At 45.2% G+C, this 26166-nt stretch overlaps 1 protein-coding gene across 2 annotated transcripts in view; it reads right to left on the bottom strand.

Moving 5' to 3' along the window:
- ace (angiotensin I converting enzyme (peptidyl-dipeptidase A) 1) overlaps positions 1 to 26166 on the bottom strand; it is an 82533-nt gene that overhangs the window by 56089 nt on the left and 278 nt on the right. The window contains exons 1-6 of one of the 2 annotated variants that reach the window (XM_078424923.1): positions 25222 to 25799; positions 15080 to 15244; positions 12166 to 12265; positions 3914 to 4057; positions 2265 to 2456; positions 901 to 998 (exon numbers count right to left, since the gene is read on the bottom strand). In XM_078424923.1, the coding sequence (XP_078281049.1) occupies positions 901 to 998; positions 2265 to 2456; positions 3914 to 4057; positions 12166 to 12265; positions 15080 to 15244; positions 25222 to 25443 (921 nt within the window). In that variant the 5' untranslated portion in view covers positions 25444 to 25799. Of the gene's footprint in view, positions 1 to 900; positions 999 to 2264; positions 2457 to 3913; positions 4058 to 12165; positions 12266 to 15079; positions 15245 to 25221; positions 25800 to 26166 lie in introns of those variants that run through there. The other variant, XM_078424924.1, reaches the window with a different exon arrangement.

Here is a 26166-nt window from a genome sequence, read left to right as displayed (position 1 = left end):
TTTAAGCCTTTGGCCACACACTGTGACTCTGTTCCTTGACCCTTAATCTTTAATCATGACCCTCATCTCCTCCGACCTCCCTCCACACAAGTCAAATTTTTGGCTGACACAACCGTTTTGTTTAAACTGACAATCATAACAAGTTAAAATTTATATTTCACAAAATCTGTAAGGATCAGGGTTGGAGATTTGGGGAAGACATTATTAACAAGCTGCTACTCTCTCACTGCCTGTATTTTTACTCGCTTGTTCCTGGCACTTCCTGACTATATCAAATCTCTGGCTGCCTGCCAATTTGTGAGGTTGAGCTTTCAAATTCACTCTGCTGCTGCACTAATTTATTTATTATTGTACTAGCAGAAAACTCCTGGAAATATGAATCCACCGTCTCCCACGGTGGCGTTAATGAATATCTATTTGATGTGCTTCTTGCTCCATGTGTTTGGCATTCCCACTGTGCCCGGCTTTCATTAATTGCCGGGCCCACAATTGTCCCTGCTGATCCATCATGTACCTATTCAGTGCTGCCTCTCGCTTCATTTACTTATTTTTTTAATTCCTCTCGGCATTTGTTTATATTTTAAATTATTAATTATCTTTAATGAGAATTGACCTCCTGAGTTAATTGTGAATTTATCATTTGATTGAGTTCATCTAATTGTACAGCAACACCCATACTTTGATATTTAAAATCCTTAACTACTTGCACTCATAGCTCTTTTGTGCCCTGGAGGATAATCTAGGAACATTTGTCATTATCACCATCTATTGTATCAGAGATTAGGTTTGTTTGACCCTATCTTTGTAGAAAATCAACATTTTCTCCTTTCTGAACATCTAATGGAACTACCAATGCTCAATTAGTGAAGTACCTTGTGGGATGATGCAGATACAACTCACCTTTTTTTGCATCATATCGGTAACATCAATATTGGGCTTGTTGGGGAATGGGATCATTATGTCATAGATGTTGTTCCATTGTTGGGCCCACATGTTACCTGTATGGGGGAGAAATCTCAGATCAGGTATGGAATTCTCTCTCTGCAGTAACAAAGATATGTATTTATAGCGCACCCTGACTGAGGTAAAACATTCCAAAGACCTACGTAGAAGCAGAGTCAGACAAACGTTAACCTCTGAAGAGAAAGAGTCATTGAGACGGAGGTAAGCTTTGCGTAGGATCTCAAAGAAAGAAATGCAATGAGGTAGAGCTATTTAAAGGAAGGAATGGATTTAGCCAGTGTCTTTCAGGATATCTCTAAATATTTTAGAAGTGTCGTCATTGATGTAACTTTGAAAGGTAAATTCCTGTACAGTAGCATTCCATGTCCTCATTTGGACAATGTCCAGTAAAACTGTCAGTAACGTTCCCAGGAGGCCAGGGCTAATTCCTCTGCCCTTCTGTGGAATAATGCCGTGTGATTTTTCAAATCCATCTGCACCTGTTTCACTAAATAGTGGCAGCTCTGCCAATGCAGTACAATATTAGTGCTGCTGAGGGTCAGCATGAACTTTGGTGCTCAAGTCTCTGTATTGGACTAAGAGCCTTCAGTCTCAGGGCTTAGTGCCTTCCGGGCCACAGCCAGCACATTGAGGTTTTAATATCTTGAAGTCGAAAGGAAGCAAAAAATAACTGAAGTGGAGTAACGCTGGATTTCCGAAGGATTATAAGGCTGGAGGTGAGAGTTAAGCCACGAAGGAATCTGTGCAGGTTGATAAGACTTCTTAAATTGTCTTTTGCTATCAGCTGCTTTCATGGAATTGAGGGTGAATAGATAGTGTGAATTAGAAATAGTCAAGTTTGAAGATAATAAATGTGGATTCAGCATGCGGTCAGGCAGAGCCAGAGATAACAAAATCACCATGTTATAACAACCCCAACTCATTCAGTTGACTAGCAATCACAACAAGCTGCAGTTGACAAACGTGAACACATTCAGGGACCTCCAGCCTCCAAATTCTTGGCCCCAACTCTCCCACAATTGGTATCCTGAGTTATACAATATATTATGTGTTTGCTTTTTACAAATAAATTTCAGATTGTTTTTCCATTGCTGATGGTTTCCCCTCATATTGTTTGAATATGTAATCCCTCATGACTTGGAAAGACTGGCAGAGTGGTCCAAATATGCAATCAAGGGGATAGGGGATCAGTCAATATTTTGCAACCAATACACACCCAGAATGAATATCGAGGACCACCACCAATTAATTATGATAGTTTTACATGTAATGAAAAATAATTATTAAAAGAGAGTAATTACCCAATAGATGAGCAGGAATAGGTCCTTTCAGATTGATGTATTTGGATCCATATCTATCAAACAACTTCCTCCTCACAAAAGCATGAAGATTAAGGTAAAGTGGCTTGAGATCATTGTAGATCTTTTCAAGATCCTCGGTGAATGTTGGCGAGTCGTACCAAGATCTCCAGTACTCCCCAGTGTCTGCAAAACCTGCAAACAAAGCCAAGTATCACTCCATTACAGCAAACTAAAGGCTCATAGCATTTAATAACAACGTCTTACATTCATTGAGAAAGTGTAACATGATTCAAAGTCCCAAGGAGTTCACAGGAACGTATTCAGACAAAACCTGGCATTGATCCAAGTAATTTAATATCAGGGTGGGCAGTCCAATGCTTGCACTGAGAGATAGGGGATAATGTGATCTTCAAGGAGGACATACAAGAAAGTGCAAGAATTGAAACCAGGACAATGACCTCAGCAGTGCTTTAATAGGAAGATGTGTTGATGAATATCTGGACCATTTATCCAACATTCGGACCATCAGGTTTAAAGGGAGAGAGCCCAACGACAGTGGGAATGTGACCTGGCTGAGAGAGAGAGTAACACTTTCCTAAAACCAGGCCATTCAAAGTAAAAGGGAAGCTGTAGTTCATGTGATTAATGGTTGGAGAAATGACAAGGAGGTCAATGGCTGGGCGGGTGAAACGTTGAAATAGACGGGTTGCATCTGAACTGGAGGGGGACCTGTATCCTGGGAGGGAGGTTTGCCAGCGCTACTCAGGAGGTTTTAAACTAGATTGGCACGGGGGAGGGTCCCAGAGCAGAAAAGAGGCAGTTGACAATATGGGGGCAAATACTGTTGTCAAAGAGAGCAAGAGGGAAGGGAAAGAGCTGTGGACTTTGACAAGGTGTTGCATTCTAGGCTAGTCTGGAAGGTTTGTTCACATGGAATCCAAGGTGACCGAGTGAAATGGAATCAAAATTAGCTTGGAGAAAGGGGTCAAAGGGGGTTGTCGAGGGTTGCTTGTCTGATTTGCAACATGTGACCAGTGGAGAACCATAGGGACCTACTAGAGCCATTGTTGTCCGTTATCAATGTTAATGATTCCGAAGACAATGTAGTTAACATTGTTAGTAAATTTGCAGATGACACCAAAATTGGTGGTATAGTGGACAGTGAAGATGGGCTTCTGAGTTTACAACGAGATCTAGATCAGTTTGGAGGGTTGGCAAATGGAATTTAACTCTGACATGTGTGAGCTGTTACACTTCGGTATGTCAAACCAGGGCAGTAAATGGCGGAGCCCTGGAGAGTGTTGCAGATACTCTCAGACCTGGGGGGACAGGTGCATGATTCCCTGAAAGTGAGGAGTCAGATGGACAAGGCCGGACCAGAGCTAGGAGAGTTAGCATTGTGACCTCATGGCTTCTTGACCGTGGGAGATGTCCAGAGGAAGATAGAGACCTTCAAATGAGAAGGTTGACACAATTCAAGAGAAATGCTGATACATTTAGTGTAGAGCATTCATTAAGGAACAGACCATGACCGACTGCCCCACATTAACTCATATCACAAGGGGTTTTTACTGGTGACACTGATCAGTTCCTGGGAATCAATGCTGGCCACCCAGGTCTGGGCCCCTGGAGAGGGTTAATGTACTAACCGTCCATTTTAGAGGCTTTGTTGCTCATTTCAACAAAAGTTTTGTAGTGTTCTCTCTGTGGGATTCCTGCAGAGTTGTGCCAGCCTTCCCATGCATAGAGCAGCTCCTTGTAACTCCGGGATGTGGCCATCTTATCTGTCAGCTCTATAACACCAGAGAAAGAGAGAGAAGGAGAAAGTTATTGAGTTATTGGACAGACACAGGCGCAGTTATAACACAGACGCACTCAAGTACAAAGTACAAGACAGTGGAATGGTGCAAGATTGCAGTGCAGTGTAGTGAAGTAGTGCAAAAAAGTATTAAAGTATAATAACAGAATAATGAATTGAGATAGAGTTACGAATAAGAGTATGTGGCAGAACCTCTAAGAAGGGGTTTGAAAGATGTAATTGGTTCAGGATTCTGACAGCTGTTGGAAAATAACTATTCTTAAGTCTCGGCGTTTGAGCTTTGAAGCTCCAGCATCTTCTCCCCGATGGTAGAAGAGAGAAAAGGAATGGGCCAGCAAAACAGGAATCCTTGACAATTCTTCCAACCTTCCAGATGCAACGCACCTTGAAGGTGGACTGGGTGAAAGGAATGAGTCTGTGTTGGACTGGGCTGTGTTTACCACACTCTGCAGGTTCAGGTGGTCAAGAACGGAGCAGTTGCCATTGCAGGCCGAGATTCATCCCGTCAGAATACTTTCTATAGCCCATCTGTAGAGTTTTGAGAGAATTCTCGTGGACATGCCGAATCTTTTCAGGCACCAAAGAAAGTAATAGGTTGATGCACTTTCTTGTTTACCACATCATTGTGCTGGGACCAGGTTAGGTCGCTGGTGATGTGCATGTCCATGAATTTGACGCTGTCAACCATCTCTATCGCAGTTTGGTTGATAAGGGTAGGATTTTGTCCACCCCTTCATTTCCGTAGTCAACAAATAACTCTTTCATCTTGCTGATGTTTGGGGTTAGGTTGTTGTCTGATCCTTGACATTTCATTTACTGCTTCATTTGCTGAGGGGATGGAAATGAAGGGGTGGACAAAATCCTACCCTTATCAACCAAACTGCGATAGAGATGGTTGACAGCGTCAAATTCATGGACATGCACATCACCAGCGACCTAACCTGGAAGCATTGGAGATCATTTTTCAATGTTCTATAGATTCAGGATCAGTTCCTGTGGATTGGAGGATAGCAAATGTTATCCCACTTTTTAAGAAAGGAGGGAGAGAGAAAACGGGTAATTAGTCAAAGTCAAAGTCAAAGTCAATTTTATTGTCAATCCTCAGCCAGTTTACACAGACAGAAAATCGAAATACCGTTTCCCACAATCCCGAGGAACAAAGTGCATAAAACTAAGTTAAAATTAAAAAGGCACAGCAAACAACAATCAACATAAAATATAAAATATAAAATATAGTCACTTCAAATGCGTTAAAAAAAAAAAAAAAAAAAAAAAAAAAAAAAAAAAAAAAAAAGTGTCTGGTGCTGGATGTGCGTGTGTGTGGGGTGTTAAAGTCCAGGTCCAATAGGGGCAGGGGAGAGAGGAGGAAGGGAGGGGAGAGAGTTCAGCATCCTGACAGCTTGGTGGAAAAAACTGTTCTTTAGTCGGGTGGTGCTTGACCTCAGGCTGCGAAACCTTCTCCCTGAAGGCAGGAGGGTGAAGAGGCTGTTGGAGGGGTGGAAGGGGTCACCCACAATGCTCAATGCTTTGCGGGTGAGGCGGGTGGTGTAAAGGACCAGGAGTGTTGGGAGTGAGGCGCCAGTGATCCTCTCAGCAGTGTTCACTATGCGCTGCAGGGTCTTGCGGCTGGAGGCTGTGCAGCTTCCGAACCACACAGTGATGCAGCTGCTGAGGATGCTCTCGATGGCGCCTCGGTAAAAAGTGTACATGATGGGTGTGGGGGCTCCCGCTCTCTTCAGTTTGCGGAGGAAGTAGAGGCGCTGCTGGGCTTTCTTGGCGATGGACGTGATGTTGTTGCTCCAGGAGAGATCCTCGGTGATGTTCACCCCCAGGAATTTGGTGCTGCTCACCTGCTCCACAGCAGCACCATTGATGGTCAGTGGGTGGGGGTGATGGGTGTGCGTTCTCCTGAAGTCGACAACAATCTCCTTTGTTTTCTCCACATTCAGGAAGAGATTGTTGTCTGTGCACCACGCGGCCAGCTGGTCCACCTCCTTCCTGTAGTGGGTCTCGTCGTTGTTGCTGATGAGACCCACCACTGTTGTGTCATCCGCAAACTTGACAAAGTGGTTGGAGCTGTAGGTGGGTGTGCAGTCGTGGGTCAGCAAGGTGAAGAGCAGGGGGCTTAGCACACATCCTTGTGGGGCACCCGTACTCAGCGTGATGGTGTCCGATGTGTTGCTGCCGACCCGTACGGACTGGGGTCTGGCAGTGAGGAAGTCCAGCAGCCAGTTGCAGAGAAGGGGGCTGAAGCCCAGATTTGTTAGTTTACAAACCAGCTGCTGGGGGATGATGGTGTTAAATGCTGAGCTAAAGTCTATGAACAGCATCCTAACATATGAGTTTTTAGTGTCCAAGTGGGTGAGGGCTGGGTGTAGAGCAGAGGAGATGGCATCCTCAGTGGACCGCTTAGCTCGATATGCAAACTGAAACGGGTCCAGGGAGGGGGGGAGGTTGGATCTGATCTGCTTCATGACCAGCCTCTCGAAGCACTTCATGATGGTTGAAGTCAGCGCTACAGGGCGGTAGTCGTTGAAGCAGGATGGAGAAGACTTCTTGGGCACAAGTATGATGGTGGTTTCTTTGAAGCACAAGGGAACAACAGCCTGGCTCAGGGAGATGTTGAAGATGTCTGTGAGGACATCTGTGAGCTCAGCTGCGCAGTCTTTTAGCACACGACCAGGAATGTTGTCAGGTCCAGAAGCTTTCCGGGTGTTAATCCTTAGCAGTGTGCTCCTCACACTGCCTGGAGACAGACAAATAGCCTGGTCGTTGGGGGGAGGAGTTGTTTTCTGCGCAGGTGTGTTGCTCTGTGCTTCAAAGCGTGCGAAGAAGCCGTTGAGGTCGTTCAAGAGAGAGGTGTCACTGTCACAGGTCTATGGTAAGGGTTTGTAGTCCGTGATAGTCCTAATACCCTTCCACAGGCTCCGTGTGTCTCTGCTGTCACTGAAGTGGGCTGTGATGCGCCGGGTGTAGTGTTGTTTGGCTTTCCTGATGCCACTGGAAAGGTTGGCCCTGGCTGCTCTGAGACCGGCTGGATTGCCCTCTCTGAAGGCAGCGTTGCGGACCCTCAGCAGCCCATGGACCTCCCCTGTCAGCCATGGCTTCTGGTTAGCCCGGATGGTGATGGCTCTGGTGTGGGTCACATCGTCAATGCATTTGGTGATGTAGCCTGTAACTGTCTCTGTGTATTCCTGAATGTTGGTTGTGTTGTTGTATGTTGCTGCCTGCTTGAACATGTCCCAGTCTGTAGTCTCAAAGCAGTTTTGGAGTGCAGCTGTGCTGTCCTCTGACCACACACGTACCTCTTTTGAAACCAGTTTGGTGACTTTCACCCGGGGTCTGTATGCCGGTTTCAGCAGAACGGTGAGGTGATCAGAGAGGCCGATGTGGGGGAGGGGGGAAGCCTTGTATGCTCCTTTGATGGTCCAATTATAGACCAGTTAGTCTGACATCAGTGGTGGGGAAGATGCTGGAGTCAATTATAAAAGACGAAATTGCTGAGCATTTGGATAGCAGTAACAGGATCATTCCGAGTCAGCATGGATTTACGAAGGGGAAATCATGCTTGACAAATCTACTGGATTGGGCTTGTATACACTGGAATTTAGAAGGATGAGGGGGGATCTTATTGAAACATATAAGATAATTAGGGGATTGGACACATTAGAGGCAGGAAACATGTTCCCAATGTAGGGGGAGTCCAGAACAAGGGGCCACAGTTTAAGAATAAGGGGTAGGCCATTTAGAACGGAGATGAGGACGAACTTTTTCAGTCAGAGAGTGGTGAAGGTGTGGAATTCTCTGCCTCAGAAGGCAGTGGAGGCCAGTTCGTTGGATGCTCTCAAGAGAGAGCTGGATAGAGCTCTTAAGGATAGCGGAGTGAGGGGGTATGGGGAGAAGGCAGGAACGGGGTACTGATTGAGAGTGATCAGCCATGATCGCATTGAATGGCGGTGCTGGCTCGAAGGGCTGAATGGCCTACTCCTGCACCTATTGTCTATTGTCTATTGTCTAAATGCAATTGAACTTTGTGCAATCATCCCCAGCTGACCGCGTGGTGCCAGGAAGCTCATTGATTTAGGAGCTGAAGATGGCTCTGCATGACACTGTCATGAGGTACTCCTGGGGCTTCCATTACCATCTCCTTTTTGTGAAGAATGACTCCAACCACTGGAGTGTTTTCCTCTTGACGACATTTAGCTCCAGATTTATTTTGATAACACACTTGAGCAAATGACGCTGAAATGCTAAGGGCAATCGCTCACACCTCACATTTGGAATTCAGCTCTTTGGCCCATTTTTGGACCAAGGCTGTAATGGAGACTAGAGTTGAGAGGTTCAGTGAAATCCAAATTGCAAGGTCTGTTTCTCTCTCCATAAATGCTGCTTGACATGCTAAATATTTGTAACAGTTTTAATTTTTATTATTGCACAGCCTGGGTTTTAGTTGAAGTTTATCATTCTCTGATCCTGTGTTCCTTGACCAGTATCTGAGACAGTTCTCCCAAATTAAACACATTCTACATTTGTGAGGAGGACTAGCAGTGTTGGCCTAGGTGGGTGTGTAGTTGCTAGATCCAGGCCTGCCCTTGTCTAATTTGGCTGTGGGTCATCTGACTAATTATACCCTCACTGTGTTTTAATGTGTCCATGTGGTTCAGATGATTGGATTGCTTGGCCAGTTGAAAAAGCAGTTAATGGTCAATCGTGTTTCTGTGAATTTGATCAACTGGTAAAACCAGAGGGAATATGGATGGCAGAATTATTTCCAGATAGAACTTAAGTAAACTATGCCAACCCCATAGCTTTACGGCTACCCCAACTGAGGTTCACTCTTTTACCCCAGATTATTTACGTTGTTGCATTTAAATTCTACAGAACTGATACTCAAATCACATTCCCAGATCAGAACTTCAGTCCCATGGACTACTGATTCAGTCATATAAAAGTTGTGCCACAATCAAGGCATGTCAGAGAGTCATAGAGTCTTACAGCGTGGAAACAGGCCCTTTGGCTCAATTTGCCCACACAGGTCAACTTGCCCCTATCTACACTAGCCCCACCTGCCTGCATTTGGCCCATGTCCCTGTAAACCTGTCTTATCCACGTATCTGTCTAAATGTTTCTTAAACACTGCAATAGTACCTGCCTCCTCTGGCAGCTCATTCCATACACCGACCGCCATTTGCGTGAAAACGTTACCCCTCAAGTTCCTAATGAATCACTCCCCCATTACCTTAAACCTATGTCCTCTAGTTCTCGATTCCCCTACTCTGTGCGTCTACCCGACTGTGTACAGAAGAACAGCCGAAACTGCTGGAAGATGGAGACTAGCACATCAACACGAGCAAGGCTTCCAGTGAATAACAAAACATTCGATTATTCAGACAATCACCGTTCCCTCAAGGAAATTCAAGGCAGGGATTTGAGCTGGACAAAAGCAAAGTTCTCTCCTCATGGCCAAATCCATCCCATATTTTTTTGCAAATGCTCCATGGGTTAAAGAGAACAATGCTCTGTTCATGCAGAGCCAAACACCCCAACGCCAGATGTAAAATAGGGTAGACAAGCAATAGATTCACCAGAGTTGGCAGATACAGGAATATGAAGCAACAAACAATATGCTGGATGAACTATGTGAGGAATAAAGGATTTGCTGATATTTTGGTTCAAAACCGTGCCACAGAACACAGAGTAATGGTCTCTCACTGCGTGGCCTGTCATTATTCCAGTGACAGGTACCATGCTGGTTAGCATGGTTTACCAGGATAAAGCATCCTCCACAGACACATCAAGCACCATGGGTATGTCTACATGACGAGAAGGAGAGGAGAGTTAAATCTCCACTGTTTTATTCATTTAAGCCAGGATAGGTAGACTCAAATGGAGAACTCTCTGAAATCAGCTACAGAAATGTTGTCGAAACGTATAAGATTATTAAGGGGTTGGACACGTTAGAGGCAGGAAACATGTTCCCAATGTTGGGGGAGTCCAGAACAAGGGGCCACAGTTTAAGAATAAGGGGTAGGCCATTTAGAACTGAGATGAGGAAAAACTTTTTCAGTCAGAGAGTTGTGAATCTGTGGAATTCTCTGCCTCATTACGAGGCAGTGGAGGCCAATTCTCTGAATGCATTCAAGAGAGAGAGCTAGATAGAGCTCTTAAGGATAGCGGAGTCAGGGGAGAAGGCAGGAACGGGGTACTGATTGAGAATGATCAGCCATGATCACATTGAATGGTGGTGCTGGCTCGAAGGGCCGAATGGCCTACTCCTGCACCTATTGTCTATAAGAAAGAAAATGCAAATGTTGAAAATTCGAAATAAAGAAAGAAAATGGTGGAAATGTGCCACAGCATTTCACAGAGACTGCCTGATCTGCTGAGTATTTCCAGCGTTTTCGGTTTTTACTTCCAATCCTAGTCGTTGACTCAAGAATGAGACGACATATTTTGAGATGCTTATTAATCTCAATTATGCTCCGTTGCTTATTAACCTCAGGTTAGATATAAAAGAACTCGTAATATATGGGGATTTGCAAGTTGCTTTTTTACACCCAATGGGTAATCAACTTGTAAAATAGGTTACCAAGGCCATGTAAAAGTCCAAAGGACAACCCAATCTGTTCCTACTCTGCCAGGGGTTAACGTAAATGCAGGAGCTACATTTCAACTTGCTGGCTCGAAGGGCCTAATGGCCTCCTGCTGCACCTATTGTCTATTGTTTATTAATCCACACCCTGAGGAGGTCCTTTTCCATTTTATGCAGACTTTGCTACCTGGCCAATTACAATCGCAACAGATTGTACGATTGCCTTTGTGGTTCAGATTATATTCAAGTGGAGGGGAGATGGATGAGCCCGGCAGGGGCAGAGTCTGGTGAAAGGGTTTAAAGTGGGGATATCAGACAGCTGAAAAACTAGCATTTAGGATCTGAAGGGCTAAACATAACTGTGGTGATTGAATTGGTGAAGTGAGGGCTCGGCAGATGTCCAGCTTTGCAGGGGATTCTTTCCTCTTTCTTCTCCCACCAGGCAGAAGATACAAAAGCTTGAAAGCACGTATCACCGGTTTCAAGAACAGCTTCTTTCCTGCTGTCAACAGACTTTTGAACAGACAATGGTTCTTTATTGTCACATGCATGGACACACAGTGAAATTCTGTTTTTGCATACAGTTTAGTAAAGTATTGCCATACCTTAGCACTATCCCCGATTAGTACAAAGTGTATGGAAATTGTCCACTGAGATCGTATGCAAGAGTCACCAGGTTTTGACATCTTATAAGCTAAAGATGTTTTCTTGTCCTGCCAATCTACCCCATTGCAACACTCACACTTTTTTTATCAGTATTTTCTCGGTAGCTGTAATACTACATTTTGCACTCTGTTTTCTTTCTCTTTGGCATTATTTGCAGTACTACTGTATGGCAAGATCTACCTGAATAGTATGCAAAGCAAAGTTCTTTTTACAGTATCTAGGTGAATGTGAAATAATAAACTATACTATACTATATGGAGTCAGTGAGCAGGTAACGTAATATATGGGGATGCTGGCTCACAGTGCTGGAGGCCGCAGTTTGATTCTGACTTTGGGTGCTGCTTGTGTGGAGTTTGCATGTTCTCTCTGTGATCATGTGGGTTTCAACCGGCTTCTCCAGCTTCCTCCCAGATCCTCAGAATATGTGCAGAATAATTGGCCTCTGTAAAAATGCCACTAATGTGGGAATGGACGAGAAAGTGGAATGACAGAACTAGTGTGAACGGTTGATTGATGGTCAGCGTGGACTCGGTGGGCCGAAGAGCATGTTTTCATACTGTTTATTATATCTAAACTAAACTATGACACGTTGATCAGCCACCAGCATGAACAAGCTCGGACATATTGTGATTTTTCAAGTTTAAATCTTATACACAGTGTATAAGATTTAAACTTGAAAAAGTCCTAGCCTTGGTCTAAAGTTGATGTTCTCAAGTTGGTCTCAAGTTGATGTTCTTCCTGGTCTGGAAGCATTGAGTATTGCTGTTCCCTCTGCTGCATTGTGGCCTCTTAAATAACTGTGCTAATTTTCCCATCTGACGTACCTGGCTCGAGAGACCAACATTTGTTGGGGTCTTGTTCACCATATGGACACACCTTAGCTGTGGAATATATATTGTCCATTTCACTCAGGATGGTGTTGTACTGAAACAAAAGAAAGTTGGTCAGCACCCTGCAGCATAAACGAAGTGTCTGCAATATCAGAAGAGATTAAAAGAGATTTAAAGGAGATTTGCAAGGCAATTTTTTTCAGATCGTGGTGCCTGGAACGTGCTGCCAAGGGAGGAGATGTAAGCAGATACAGTAGCAATGTTTAAGAGGCTTTTAGACAGCATATGATCTAAGAAACAATGGAGGAATATGGACCATGTGCTGGAAAATTGATTAATTTGTATTGGCAACATGGTTGTTGCAGACATGGTGGGCCAAAGGGCTTGTCCCCATGTTGTACTATTCTACCATTTATCCAGTTGGTCTTCTTGATTTTCCATTTAATGGTGTATCCTAGGATGTTGATCGTGGGGTCTCAGAAATGTGATGCTATTGAATTTAAGGGTGGTTAGTTAGATTCTTTCTTGTTGGTGATTATCATTGCCTGGCAGTTTAATGGCACAAGTATTACTTGCCACAGTCTGGTCCTTGCCTGAATGCCGCACTTGATCAAATACTGCCTTGATGTTCAGGGCAGTCACTCTCACCTCACCTCTAGAATTCAGCTCTTTGGTTCAGATTTGGGGGAAAGGAGGAAAATAGGGCAATTAACCCAGAGGAGGGAGCACAACTGGAGCTGAGATATACCATGGCTAAGGCTAAAATAAAATCTCCAAAGGACAGGAACATGCCTTACCGGCTACCTGGCACAATACAACACCAAACAGTGAGCCTGCACATTTGACCAAAAGGTGAAACCCAGTGGAATGAATGTAAAAACATTCAGTTCTCCACAATCTTGAAATTTTTAAGAAAACTGCTATAAAATATACCTGACCCATGAATGGCAGAAACTAAGGGCACATTTTAGCTCCAGAAAAATTAAGCTAGCCTCAAATGCCAATGAAAGTACATGGATTTCGTCTTAGACTAAGATAGCATCTTGATTGTGAAAGATTAATGGCAAGTGTCAGCACTTTCCTGCCCCAATCACCAGTCTAAATATCTCGGGTTTTTTTCAATCAGATAAGCTGGAATGAACTGGGAAAACCATTGTTCTGGATCGGGGAAAGGAATGCCTCTTAAGGTAATGTCATGCCATAGCTGGTCATGTGATCTTCCACACATATCAATGGGGCAGGCAAGGTTTGAGAATTTAGCAGGGTTGCCTCTGGTTTTATGACCAGTGTATGGTACAGCCACAACATATCATATCATATCATATATATACAGCCGGAAACAGGCCTTTTCGGCCTTCCAAGTCCGTGCTGCCCAGTGATCCCCGTACATTAACACTATCCTACACCCACTAGGGACAATTTTTACATTTACCCAGCCAATTAACCTACATACCTGTACGTCTTTGGAGTACATCTAAGGTCAGAAGCTGGTGGGTTGAAGAGTGCTGTTTCTGACTTAGGGATAAGAGCTAGATCACTGCTATAATACGTGGGGTGGGTCACGAGATGGGAATACAGTAAAGGGCATCTTCATGATGTCACCCTTCCACAAGGCCAACGTACCAATGTGATTGTTGATATAAGATTTTGGATTGCAAGGGCCTTCTGCACAGGTGAACTAGCATCGGAACTGAACTGCGGAGAGGGTGATGATATTTGGTCCATTTCTAAATCCAGGATCATAAGTACAGTTGACAAGATTAAAGGGCCTGCCCTACTTAGTCAATTTTAAGGCGACTGCCGGCGACTAGGCTGTCACCGACAGTTTGCCGGGGTGTCGCGGGCATGATCATGAGGAGTCTTCAAAGAATCGTAGTGGATCTCGGCGCGTCGCTGAGAAATCAACCGGTATGAAATTGGAGATGGGTGGATATGGAGAAGATTATATCATTGAAAGTTGGTGTCAAAATTAGTGAGGTGTGCTGGTGATAGATCCTTTGAGGATCTTTATTCTGAGGATGAGTTGAAGAGATGGAAATTATGCTGAAACATGGGTTGTAATGAGTCGTGTGCTCAAAAGTAAATGGTCAGGGCAGCTGAAACACAACGCTTATTCTGACAGAGAAATCCAGGCCAGAACAACATCATGTTAATATTAGAGTTTGGAGATTCAGTAATAAAATTAAGATGCACATTTTCAATGAAGTACAGGGATTATTTGGAAAGGCTGGAGATGTCCAAGACAGGGGTGAGCTTGAGTAGTGTGTGGGGATTGGGGGTCAATGGTGCCAAATCTGAGCTAAACAGAGTTCTGGCACAGATCGACCGAGGTCAGATTGAATGCTGGAGTGAGTTCAAGTGCCGGGAAAGGCCTATTCCACCACTCAGGGAAGTATTTGCCATTGGCCTCCAAGCTAAACCATGGCTGGTCACAACATCTGAACAAGTCATTCTTGGGCTAAATTTCGACTGGAGTTGGGAGGTTAATGGTTGTGTTGGGGAGAACAGGGATTTTCCAGCAAGGATGCTGGTGTCACTAGTTTAGTTTAGTTTAGTTTAGTTTAGAGATACAGCGCAGAAACAGGTCCTTCGGCCCACCGAGTCCGCACCGACCAGCAATCCCCGCACACTAACACCATCCTACACACACTAGGGAAAATTGTACACATACACCAAGCCAATTAACTTATAAACCTGTACGTCTTTGGAGTGTGGGAGGAAACCAAAGATCTCAGCGAAAACCCACGGGGTCATGGGGAGAACGTACAAACTCCATACGGACAGCACACGTAGTCAAAATCGAACCAGGGTCTCCAGCACTGCAAGCGCTGTAAGGCAGCAACTCTACCGCTGTGCCACCGTGCCTCACTAGCCTGAGAGTAGGGCATTGCCAGAATGAAATTCATACCTCCTTCCTTTCAGCCGGCGCGAGGTTAGCGGAGCCAAGGATGCGAATCTGGTCGAGAAGTTTTATCAGGTTCTTATCCGTGAAACTGCCTTTGATGGCATCAAACTCCTTTGCTTTCTTGGCCCAGGCTTCCACAAATTCCTGCTCCTCCAGGGAGGCATTGATCTGTGGAGCACAGAGCAAAACCACTTGTTTTCTTAGTAAAGTTAATCCCCCAACTCCTTTTAACTGCTGTTATACGGAAAGTTTTTAAAAGCTCTCAGCAAGACGGGCAGCATCTGTAAGGAAAGAAATGGAGTTAATGTTTCAGAACAAAGACCTTTCTTCAAAACCGGAAAAGAGAGATGGGGAGCACAGAATGAATATCTCTGATAGGGCAAACTCAGGGTTGCTTTGGGCATGTTATAGAGATTGGCCGTTAGAAGGGTTAAAGGTGGCAGTTGGAGAATGAGAATGGAAACTAAGGTGTGCAAAATGTTGCAAACCCCAGGCTGCTTCGGAACAAGTGAATGCAAATCATTCTACAGTTGGGTAATGGAAAAATAATGAGCAATGGCTGATTGTGCACCCACCCCAAGCATCTTCCAAAACCAATAGCAATTGCAGGATCCCACAGACAATACTTATGTTGGGAGCGTTGGATAAGGAATTAATACTGGATAGAACTTCCAAACACCTAGCCTTCAATTAGCACACTTACACCCAGCTAAGTCCAAAGGGCAGCAGGCCCGGGGGGTGTAGTCTTCTCCAGCGCTCGACTGGAAAACCGTCCCTGCACTTTGTGCTCAAGTTACCAGAGCCCAGCAGAACCGGAGGTGAGAATGCTCGAGTTGACTCTCCCACATTGCTGCTTTGTCTTCTGGTGAGCTTTGCTCTGCCCACGGTTTGCGTGGGTCATGGTGTTCAATGTGTGACAAGCCTCAAGCTGTGAGTTGTGAAACAGTCTACAGGTTTGGTGTGCGGTACACCTTGGACTCCACTTTCTGAGACCACACCCTAAGGCCTGGGTGTTGCCAATATGGTTGCCTCTCTTCTGCTGACTGTGCATTCTGAGTACGACTGTCTCTAATGTGCCGCCTGTGTCTTTATGAGTATGACTGTACCCAGTATGTGGCCTGTGATTGTGATGAGTGTGATTGTTTCTGATCTTCTGACTGTGTATTCTGACTGTGACTCTCTGACCTTCGGCCTGTGTATTCTCACTGTGATTCTCTGATGTTCTGCCTGTGTGTTCTCAGTATGGCTGTCCATGGCCTTCTACCTCTGTGTTCTGAGTGTGACTATGTCTTGGTGGTGCAGATATTCCATGTGTGAATCGCTATGGTGTGTGTGTGTGTGTTCTGAATGGAGAGAAGATGATGTGCTGCCTGGCTTATTAATTGCTCAATCGTGCTTGGCATTGCAGCTGGCCACAGGCAGAAAGTAAACTCTAAGGGACATGTTTTGTGAAAAATGCTTTGACTGGTGAAATTTGACTTTGGAGCTTATGTGCAAGTTGTATTGCACAATGCTGAAAATAATGAGAACTTGGCATAAACTGTACATCTGCACCCTGTACACAGTGGTCAGATGTCTGTCTGATCTTTTCAAAATTGAATTTCCCAGCAACTCAACTGTAAACAACTCAAAATGGATTAGGTAAGAGACCATATTTTTGTGGTTACATTTCCTGTTTATCTCTCAGTAAAACCAAAAAAGATAGAGATTTTGATTTAAATTATTTTGCTACAATTTTAGAATGTTGCAATCAATTAAAAAAAGCAATTGGACTTGGATCAGACTGTTGGTTGTGGTAAAACTCAGCTGGCTCCTTGGAATAGAAAAAGAGTCCTTTTTAGCTTATATGTGACTTCAGGTCCTCAACAAGATACATGATACCTACACAGAGTACTACAGAGGCTGGACATCGGAAACAAGTACAGAGAGTGATGAAAATACTCAGCAAGGCAGGCAGCATCTGCAATCAAGGATATAAAGCATTAACTCTGCTTCTCTCTCTCGGCAGATGCTGCCTGACCTGGTGACTATTTCTATCATTTGCTGTTTGTATTACTTAGCACTTATACACCCTCTGAAGTGGGCTAAGAAGCCCCCGAATTGTATTAAACTGCAATAAAAGAAGCAGTCTTGTAGAGTATTGTAGCAGTCTGGTAGCAGTCTGGCGTAGAGTATGAACCAACTTCTCAAGGTTGTTAATAAATGCATACACTTCCCAAGAATTATTAACAACTAAATTACATTGCCTAAGCCAGCACTGATTGTCTTCTGACAATCACCTAGCAATCTTCAGGAGGACTGGTAACTTTTCTGGATTTGTTTTTGATATAAATTCATACTCTACTGATGTGCAACTATCTGTGAGATGTGACTGTGAACAGCAGTGCTCTGGAATTACTCTGAGACCATGAGACTCATGGCTGCTTGTGTGTGGACATGTTCTTGAAGTTTCTGAGCTCAAATATGGAAGTAAAGACATTGAAAAATGATATGCCAGCAAACACGAACATCCTGCTAAAAAATGTAGGGATAGTTTTATTTGTACCAAAATGCCAAGAAATGTGGCCCGGTGGCACAGTGGCGCAGTGGTAGAGTTGCTGCCTGGCAGCGCCAGAGACCCGGGTTCCATCCTGATTATGGGTGCTGTCTATACTGAGTTTACATGTTCTCCCTGTGACCACGTGGGTTTTCTCCGGGTGCTCCCGTTTCCTCCCACATTCCAAAAACGTGCAGGTTTGTAGGTTAATTGGCTTCCATAAATTACCCCTGGTGCGTAGGATGGAACTAGTGTAAGGGGGATCGCTGGTCAGCACATTCTCGGTGGGCCGAAGGGCCTGGTTCCACACCGTATTTCTAAACTGAACTATAAACTAAACGAAATTGAATTACTTTACCACACATTAACGTGGTTTTCAACAGCACAGCCCTGAAGCCCAGAAACAGTATTAATTATCTATTATGAGGTGCTGAGTTTGTAATTGGATTCAAATAGCATTTCTAATAAAAATGCAATGGAATAAAACATTCTGTTTTTGCTCAAGAACATTGCTTTTTCAAAGTCGATTCCTGTTTTCAATTTGCAAGTGTTAACGGTTGGCTGAAAGTATCTGACTGGCTGAATTGTGTATACAGTTTTATTACTGAATGCTTCTTGGACTGTATCGTGTTTGTATTCATGAATCCAAGTCCTTGCACAATCCTAGACAAGGGTGGTGACAGGACCATTGCATCAGTCGACACGTAGAATCTGCAAACATTCGGGCCTCGCCCTCCTTCCAGAATATGAGTGTTTACTTATGCTTTAACATCATGTTCATTAACATCAGCGTTTAAGAAACATTTAGAAACAAGAAACATGGATAGGATAAGTTTAGAGGGATATGGGCTGGTGTGACTGGTGTAGATGGGACATGTTGGTCGACGTGGGCAAGGGGCCAAAGAGCCTGTTTCCATGCTGTATGACTATGACTTAGTGCTAACTCAGCCGTGCCAACAGAAATCAAAGTGCAACCTCTGACTTTCCTTTACAGCTTCAAGCAAAGCAAGGCACAAGCCCCTCAAATGGTCAGCATGCAGATATATGAATTTAAAAGTTCCCCATCGGGACAATGATGTATTACTCCCTGTTTTTGCTTCTATAAATCTTTAATGCCCTGTAGACGTTCCTTCACAGTGCAGAGAATCATTATGTGTTTCATTAGTCATCAACTAAGCCAAGGAGTATGGTCTCTGCAGAATCGAAGACTGATGCCTCCCAGCTTTTTGAGACCATTGTTGACTTTGGACTTGGTCCATGATGATGATGGTGAGGGAGAGGGGGGAGGATCCAGCTACAGTGAAGCTACAACGGAGAAACGTCTTTAGGTTTTGAGGAACAGCACCTCACTTAGCCTGTAATCTATTGCCCGATGCCTGAACATTGAATTCTCCAATTCTCACCTTTCTACCACTTTTCTCTCTGTCTAATCTATCCAGGACCTCATGCACACATGCTTCTTTTCAACCTCCCCCCAAGCTCCTGTTAACATTTTTTCCCCTCCTCTACTCATTCAATCTGTTTATCACACACACATCCCTCTCTATCGGTCCCCCCTGCCCCCCTCCCCATTGTTCTGCTCACACTACCTCCATTTCTTTCCTGTGCTTCACTTTTCTCTCCTATCAGATTCCACTATCTGCAGCCCTCTGTTGCCTCTGTTTATCACCACCCAGCCTCTGTCACTATTTCCACCCTTCCCACTCCATCTGCCAATCAATCCCTCCTCCCCTGTATCCACCCATCACTTGTCACTCTTGCCCCACCCCTGTCCCCCTCACTTCTTTACACTGACCATCTCCCCTCAACTTCTTCAGTCTAGAGGAAGCGAGCAGACTCCAAACGTCAACTGTGCAACCCCCCTCCACAGATGATGCTCAACCTGCCGAATTCCTCCAGCAATTTGTTTGCTGCTCCTGACTCCAGCATCGACAGTCTCTGATTCCTCCATTTTAAGGCTGCAGCCTACTTCCCATTATCATCAACAGCAGTTGCAACCTCCGCAGGCAGATGCAGTCAGAACGATGTGGGATGTGGTCTCGTACAGCAGTCAGGGTGATGAACACTCCAATAATTCCTAAACATAGATTATGGAATGTGGAAAAGCCCAGCACAGGAACGAGCCCTTTGACCCACATTGGCAGTGCCGAACATGATACCAAGATAAACTAATCTCAACTGTCCGCAAAGGATCCCTAACCCTCCATTCCCTGCATATCCACGTGCCTATCTAAAGTGTAAAGGTTGAGCAGCATCTGTGGAGGGAAATGCACAGTTGACGTTTTGGGGGGGTCGGGACCTTTCCTCTAGATTGAAAGAGTAGAGGGGAGATAGTCAGTATAAGTCTTAGACACCATTATTATATTTGCCTCCACCATCACCCCTGGCAACCCGTTCCAGGCACCCACCACCCTTTGGGTAAAAATCTTGTCCCACACATCTCCTTAAAGGTAAATCTTCACAATTCTGCAATTTTTTAATGGTCCCATAACTGGCAATGAAGTAGCCACCTGTTCAGCGCACCAATAAAGGTCAACTTCAATTTCTAGGCTGAGAATTTCTAGCATTGTACGTCGGCAAAATCTATGCTGTAAAGGTTCGTGGCACTTGAGGAAAGAGCTGACAGAGGGAAGCTAATTGGATCTTCATCACATTGCCAGCATGTTCTCCACAGGCCAGTGGCCTCTGACAGCTCGATGTGTTTATCACGTTCTCATCTCCTGGGATGTAAAACCCAGATCAAACAAGCAGCCTTCAACACAAACATTCAGAGCTGAGGTAAAGACGTATTACTCCCATAATAGAAATGAAAGCTTGAAGATATTGTGCTCTCACTTACAAACATTAAGAGCAACATGTCCAATGTAATTCTGGGAGTTTGGTGCTTTTAGTTTTAATTTAGTTTAGAGATACTGCACGGAAACAGGCCCTTCGGCCCACCAAGTCCGCACCGACCAGTGAACCCCGTACACTAGCACTATCCTATGCACTAGGGACAATTTGCAACCTTTGCCGAAGCCCATTAACCTACAAACCGCTAGGTCTTTGGTGTGCGGGAGGAAACAGGAGCACCCGGAGAAAACCCACGCAGTCATGGGGACAACATACAAACTCCATACAGACAGCACTCGTAGTCAGGATCGATCTTTGTTCCCTGGAAATGTAAGGCAGCAACTGTGCCGCGGCACCACTGACCCATAGGCCTTAATGTCCAGTCTTTGATGCTATGAAAAAGCCTCTGGTGGTCATCTTAGTGAAAAGGAATAAGGAAAATGGTCACCAAAGGTTGCCATTGACTCCAGAAACAGTGAAAAAAGGCAGGTGAAAGTTTGCGCTCAGAACTGGCATGAGTTCCTGGCTTCACACGGACTGCAGTTACCTTACTGAAACCCGAATTAGTCTTGAGATTACACACTGCCGCAGATCACTAACCAGTGGAGCAGAATTGGGTATGAGGACTTCACCGTGCCAGCCCCAGATCACATGCATGGACGTGGGTATAGTCAACACTTTGTAACCCTACTCACAGCTGTGCCACCACACTTCCAATACCTCGTACACCATCTCCCACACTCCCATTCCGCCCACACCCTCTACTGTGATACAAACCCCCACATCTGCAAGTCCCTCACAAGGAAGGAGTGCCCTCACTTTCTCCACCCTCCCATGAGATTTACAATGACCACCACAAACAGTAGCAAGCAATGAGCACCTCTCCTTTAAGAGGTAATGGTTTGGGTTCTGCTGGTGCTAACCCCATGAGTTTACATCCCATGGACGAGCACTGAAGATGTGGTTGGCATGGCTTGGATGTTGGTATCATGATAAAGGCGTAAAGTCATGAATCTTGTGAGCACTACACACCAGGTCACCAGTGTATGTTTTCCAGTCCCATCATATTTAAGCAGCCCAAGCGAGTTAAACCAGAATAGTCGTGAGTAGATGCAACAACATGAACATTGGCATACAATGAGCTAAATCAATAAAAGTTACTCCAGCAGTTTGTGTCTACCATCGATTTAAATCAGCATCTGCAGTTCTCTCCTACTAAATCAATAGTCAGACAGTTCCAAGCAACATTTAAAGGCACGTCCGATCAGACTGTCAGTTAAAGAACATAAAAGCAAAAGTGTGAAGGTGTCCAATCTTCTGACGAAGTGGGCAATACAAAGGTCTCAAGGTGTTTGGGGATGGGAAGGTGACCAAATGAGACAACTGGCAGGGAGGGAGATGTGTGAACAGGTCCGCAGGCAGGTCACCAAGTGGGTCAACTTTAAGGTTCATTAAAATGGGGACAGCGGCAGAGGGAACCAAAAGCTTTAAGGATGGATGAGCCCATATTCTTAGGTTAACTATTGAAGGGTGTGCCCTGCCTGTGGGCACAGTTAAAAGCCACCATTTTATCCGAGCCAGTTCATTTGGCCTCGGTTTAATATTTTCCAGCACCAAAGGCTGAGTTCCGAAAGTCATCGACGTCGTGACAAGTGACTGTGCATTCCTGGTTCTCACTGCTCCCAAAGCACCAGGTTCTCGGAAGCTTCAGGGAGGGGAGGAGCGGGATGAAGAGCTTTGGAGATGGAATTCCGGAGTCATGGCCTGGATGTTTGCCAGCGGGGCTGTGAGCATCGGCTGGAAATCAGAGGAATACAGACTCCACAGAAAGGTTGAAATGTAGCTCCTGCATTTACGTTAACCCCTGGCAGAGTAGGAACAGATTGGGTTGTTCCTTGGACTTTTACATGGCCTTGGTAACCTATTTTACAAGTTGATTACCCCTTGGCTGTAAAAAAGCAACTTGCAAATCCCCATATATTACGAGTTCTTTTATATCTAACCTGAGGTTAATAAGCAACAGAGCATAATTGAGATTAATAAGCATCTCAAAATATGTCGTCTTATTCTTGAGTCAAAGACTAGGATTGGAAGTAAAAACCGAAAAGGCTGGAAATACTCAGCAGATCAGGCAGTCTCTGTGAAATGCTGTGGCACATTTCCACCATTTTCTTTCTTTATTTCGAATTTTCAACATTTGCATTTTCTTTCTAATAGACAATAGGTGCAGGAGTAGGCCATTCGGCCCTTCGAGCCAGCACCACCATTCAATGTGATCATGGCTGATCATTCTCAATCAGTACCCCGTTCCTGCCTGCTCCCCATACCCCCTGACTCCGCTATCCTTAAGAGCTCTATCTAGCTCTTTTTTATTACGAGTTTAGGTTCAGCAATGGGCTCTGATTTGTACTTGGCAACAGTGCCTGTAGTTTGTAGGTGCTCTTTAATAACATTGGAAATGTCTTGGGATTGTGAAAGATGCTTTGGAATTACGTGCGGCACAATGATAGAGTACACGGTTGCTGCTTTCTCGCAACTCAGGTGACCCTGGTTCGATCCTGACCTCGGTCTCTGTGTGGAGTTTGCATGTTCTCCCTGTGACCAAGTGGTGAGCCTGTCTCCACTCAAGGACATGCTGGTTGGTACGTTATTGGCAATGCAAATTACTTCCAGACTAGATGGGTGGCAGAAGAATCCCAACAGGGTCCATGGGTGTGTGACAAGGAATATATTGTAGGGAAATAAGTGGGGAAGAGGCCTGATATGAGAGTAAAGACTCAATAGATGAATTGTCTCCTGTGTTGTACGGAAATATGAGCCTATGAAGTTATGCACAAACCTGGTGCCAAGGCATAGGACATAGGTTCAAGGTGGAGGGGAAAACATTTAATAGGAAGCCGAGGGGTAACCTTTTCACACAACGTTTGGTGTGTGTATGGAACAAGCTGCCAGAGGAAGTAGTTGAGGCTGAGACTATCCCTCCGTTTAAGAATCAGTTAGACAGGTGCGTGGATAGGACAGATTTGGTGGGATATGGACCAAGTGCAGGCAGGTGGGACTGGTGTGGCTGGGACATGTTGGCCGGTGTGGGCAAGTTGGGGAAGGGCCTGTTTCTACACAGCATCACTCTATGACTCTCTACGACTCTATGACTCTATGCCAGTGTTGGGGCCTGGGACAATGACTTCCAGTCACCTGATATCCAAAAGTGTCCCCACAAACAGATGAGTATGTTAGAGTGCTAATCAAACGCAGGGTTCAATCTGCACTGATGAAGGTCAAATAAACCTTTGCGTTTCCACGATACTTGTTTCAAGGGTAGATTTTGGTCGGAACACTGTGCTTTTCTTTCACAAACACACGACCGTTTTCTTAAGTCGGCCTACACCCACAGAAAGCCACCAAAACCTCATCTTCTGATCCTGCTCCCTGACACATGCTCTCCCTCGCCCACTCTCTCACCAGTGCCCTAATCTGTGCTATCTCAGAGATTGACAGATTCTTGATTAGTCAGGGTGTCAGGGGTTATGGGGAGAAGGCAGCAGAATGGGGTTAAGAGGGAAAGATAGATCAGCCATGATTAAATGGCGGAGTGGACTTGATGGGCTGAATGGGCTAATTTTGCTCCTATAACTTGTGAACTTATGAACTCTGATCCTCCCATTGACGTGGATCTGAGCTATCCTTTCTCTGCCTACTGTTCCACCTTCTGCCCTGCTTTCTGACTCGTGCCGTGACGATCCCTGAGCCCATTTGCTGACGTCCTCTGGCCTTTCCACTGATGATCACTGTTGCCCACTTTTTAACCTGCACCATGAATCCACCTGGTCACCCATTTTCCAACCTGCCCCCAGAAACTGATCTCTGCTCGCTTTGACCCTCCGCACTGACTTGTTTTCTATTGCTTCTGCACGCGCTGACACCTTGGCTAGTGTCTCTGGGCACCAAGCGGTCACTGGGAGAACATACAAGCTACACACAGATAGCACCGGGGGTCAAGATTGATTCAGGATCACTCCCATCTGCTGCTCCATTCTGCCACAAATATTTCCAAAGCATCTTTCTCTATATTAAGACGTCACCAACACCAGTTTGCTGTGTGTATCTCCTTGGATCCACTCCCTGTCAGCTTCTCACGGGGAACGACACAGAGTAGGAAACTACTGATGCCTGTGGATTGCTTAATACATGGCAGTGCTTTTAATACCCAGAAATATGACCTGCCCGAGTTTCAATCCTAAACTCAGATGCAGTCGAGGTTTCTGCGTATCTGCAACGAAAGCATCAATTGCAATGACCGAGTTCTGTGGCTCTGCAATCTGTTGTGAGGTACGGAGTGTGTAGCCTTTACTTCCATGCATTGCTGCTGTGTGAAGAGCGAGTTTAGTTTAGAGATACAGCGTGGAAACACAGGCCCTTCGGCCCACTGAGTCCGCGCCGTCCATCGATCCCCGCAACACTAATACTATCCTACACGCACTAGGGACGATTTTTCCAATTATTCCAAGCCGAACAACCTACAAACCCGTCTGTCTTTGGGATGTGGGAGCACTCGGAGAAAGCCCATGTGGTTACCGGGAGAACGTACATACTCCATACAGACAGTACCCGTAGTGAGGATCGAACCCAGCTCTCTGGCGCTGTAAGGCAGCAGCTCTACCACTGTGACGCTGTGCCGTCCGTTTGAGGGTCACGACCAGGCTACCAGCCCCTGCGCCCCCACCTGTGAACTCGAAGCAGCTGCAGGAGCGCGATAGGAAGAGCTGAAAAACAGTACCTGTTTCTGCTGGTTGTACTTGGTCAGGTTGGTGTTGTAGACCCAGCTGGCTGAAGTACTCACGAAGAAGATGCTTTCTGCTGTAAAGTTATGATCGGTCACAAACAAACCTGCCCCGTGTTCATCTATAGTGTAGTTGCCAGGCATGAAGACATTATCCAGGGCACAAGTGCTGCCAAAGAGGCTGAACAATCCAAGGAGCAGTGGCATGGTGGTGAGCATGTTGTGATGTCTGCCGGCGATTCCTCCTGCACCAGCCTCACTAAATACAATTGTGTCCAGCCCAGTCTTCCCAATCCTGTATTGCTAATAACACATTAACTTAGAGCTGACACTGATAGGACTGTTCAAAATAATAACAGCCTTCTTGTACAACACTCTGTGTAAAGGGCTCCTCCCTCAGTCATTAGCTGTCAAAACCCAAATATCTTCACATCTGCCAGCGTAATTGCTTCTGCTGTACAGGGGTTGGCCGTTACTACGGGAGTGGAGTCTTGTTCAATCTAACACTGCCTCTGAATGGCAGCAGAAGGAATCCTACACTGCCATTCATATTCTCTCTCTCTCTCTCTCTCTCTCTCTCTCTCTCTCTCTCTCTCTCTCTCTCTCTCTCTCTCTCTCTCTCTCTCTCTCTCTCTCTCTCTCTCTCTCTCTCTCTCTCTCTCTCTCTCTCTCTCTCTCTCTCTCTCTATCTATCTATCTCTCTCTCTCTCTCTCTCTCTCTCATTCTCTCTCTCTCTCTCTGTTGCACTCTGGCCCTTTCTCTCTCTCTCACACACACACACACACACACACACACGCGCATACACGCACACACACACACACACATTCACACGGTTAGATGGACTCGTTCAGAATCTGTGCCCGACACATTCCTTCATTCTTTGAGCAGCATGCAGCCTTACATTACATCAATTCATATTAATGCCAAACAGCAGCGCATAA

The sequence above is a fragment of the Rhinoraja longicauda genome, chromosome 29 (genome assembly GCF_053455715.1).
Source record: "Rhinoraja longicauda isolate Sanriku21f chromosome 29, sRhiLon1.1, whole genome shotgun sequence".
Lineage (NCBI taxonomy): Eukaryota > Metazoa > Chordata > Chondrichthyes > Rajiformes > Arhynchobatidae > Rhinoraja > Rhinoraja longicauda.
This window is presented reverse-complemented; position numbering and strand designations above follow the sequence as displayed.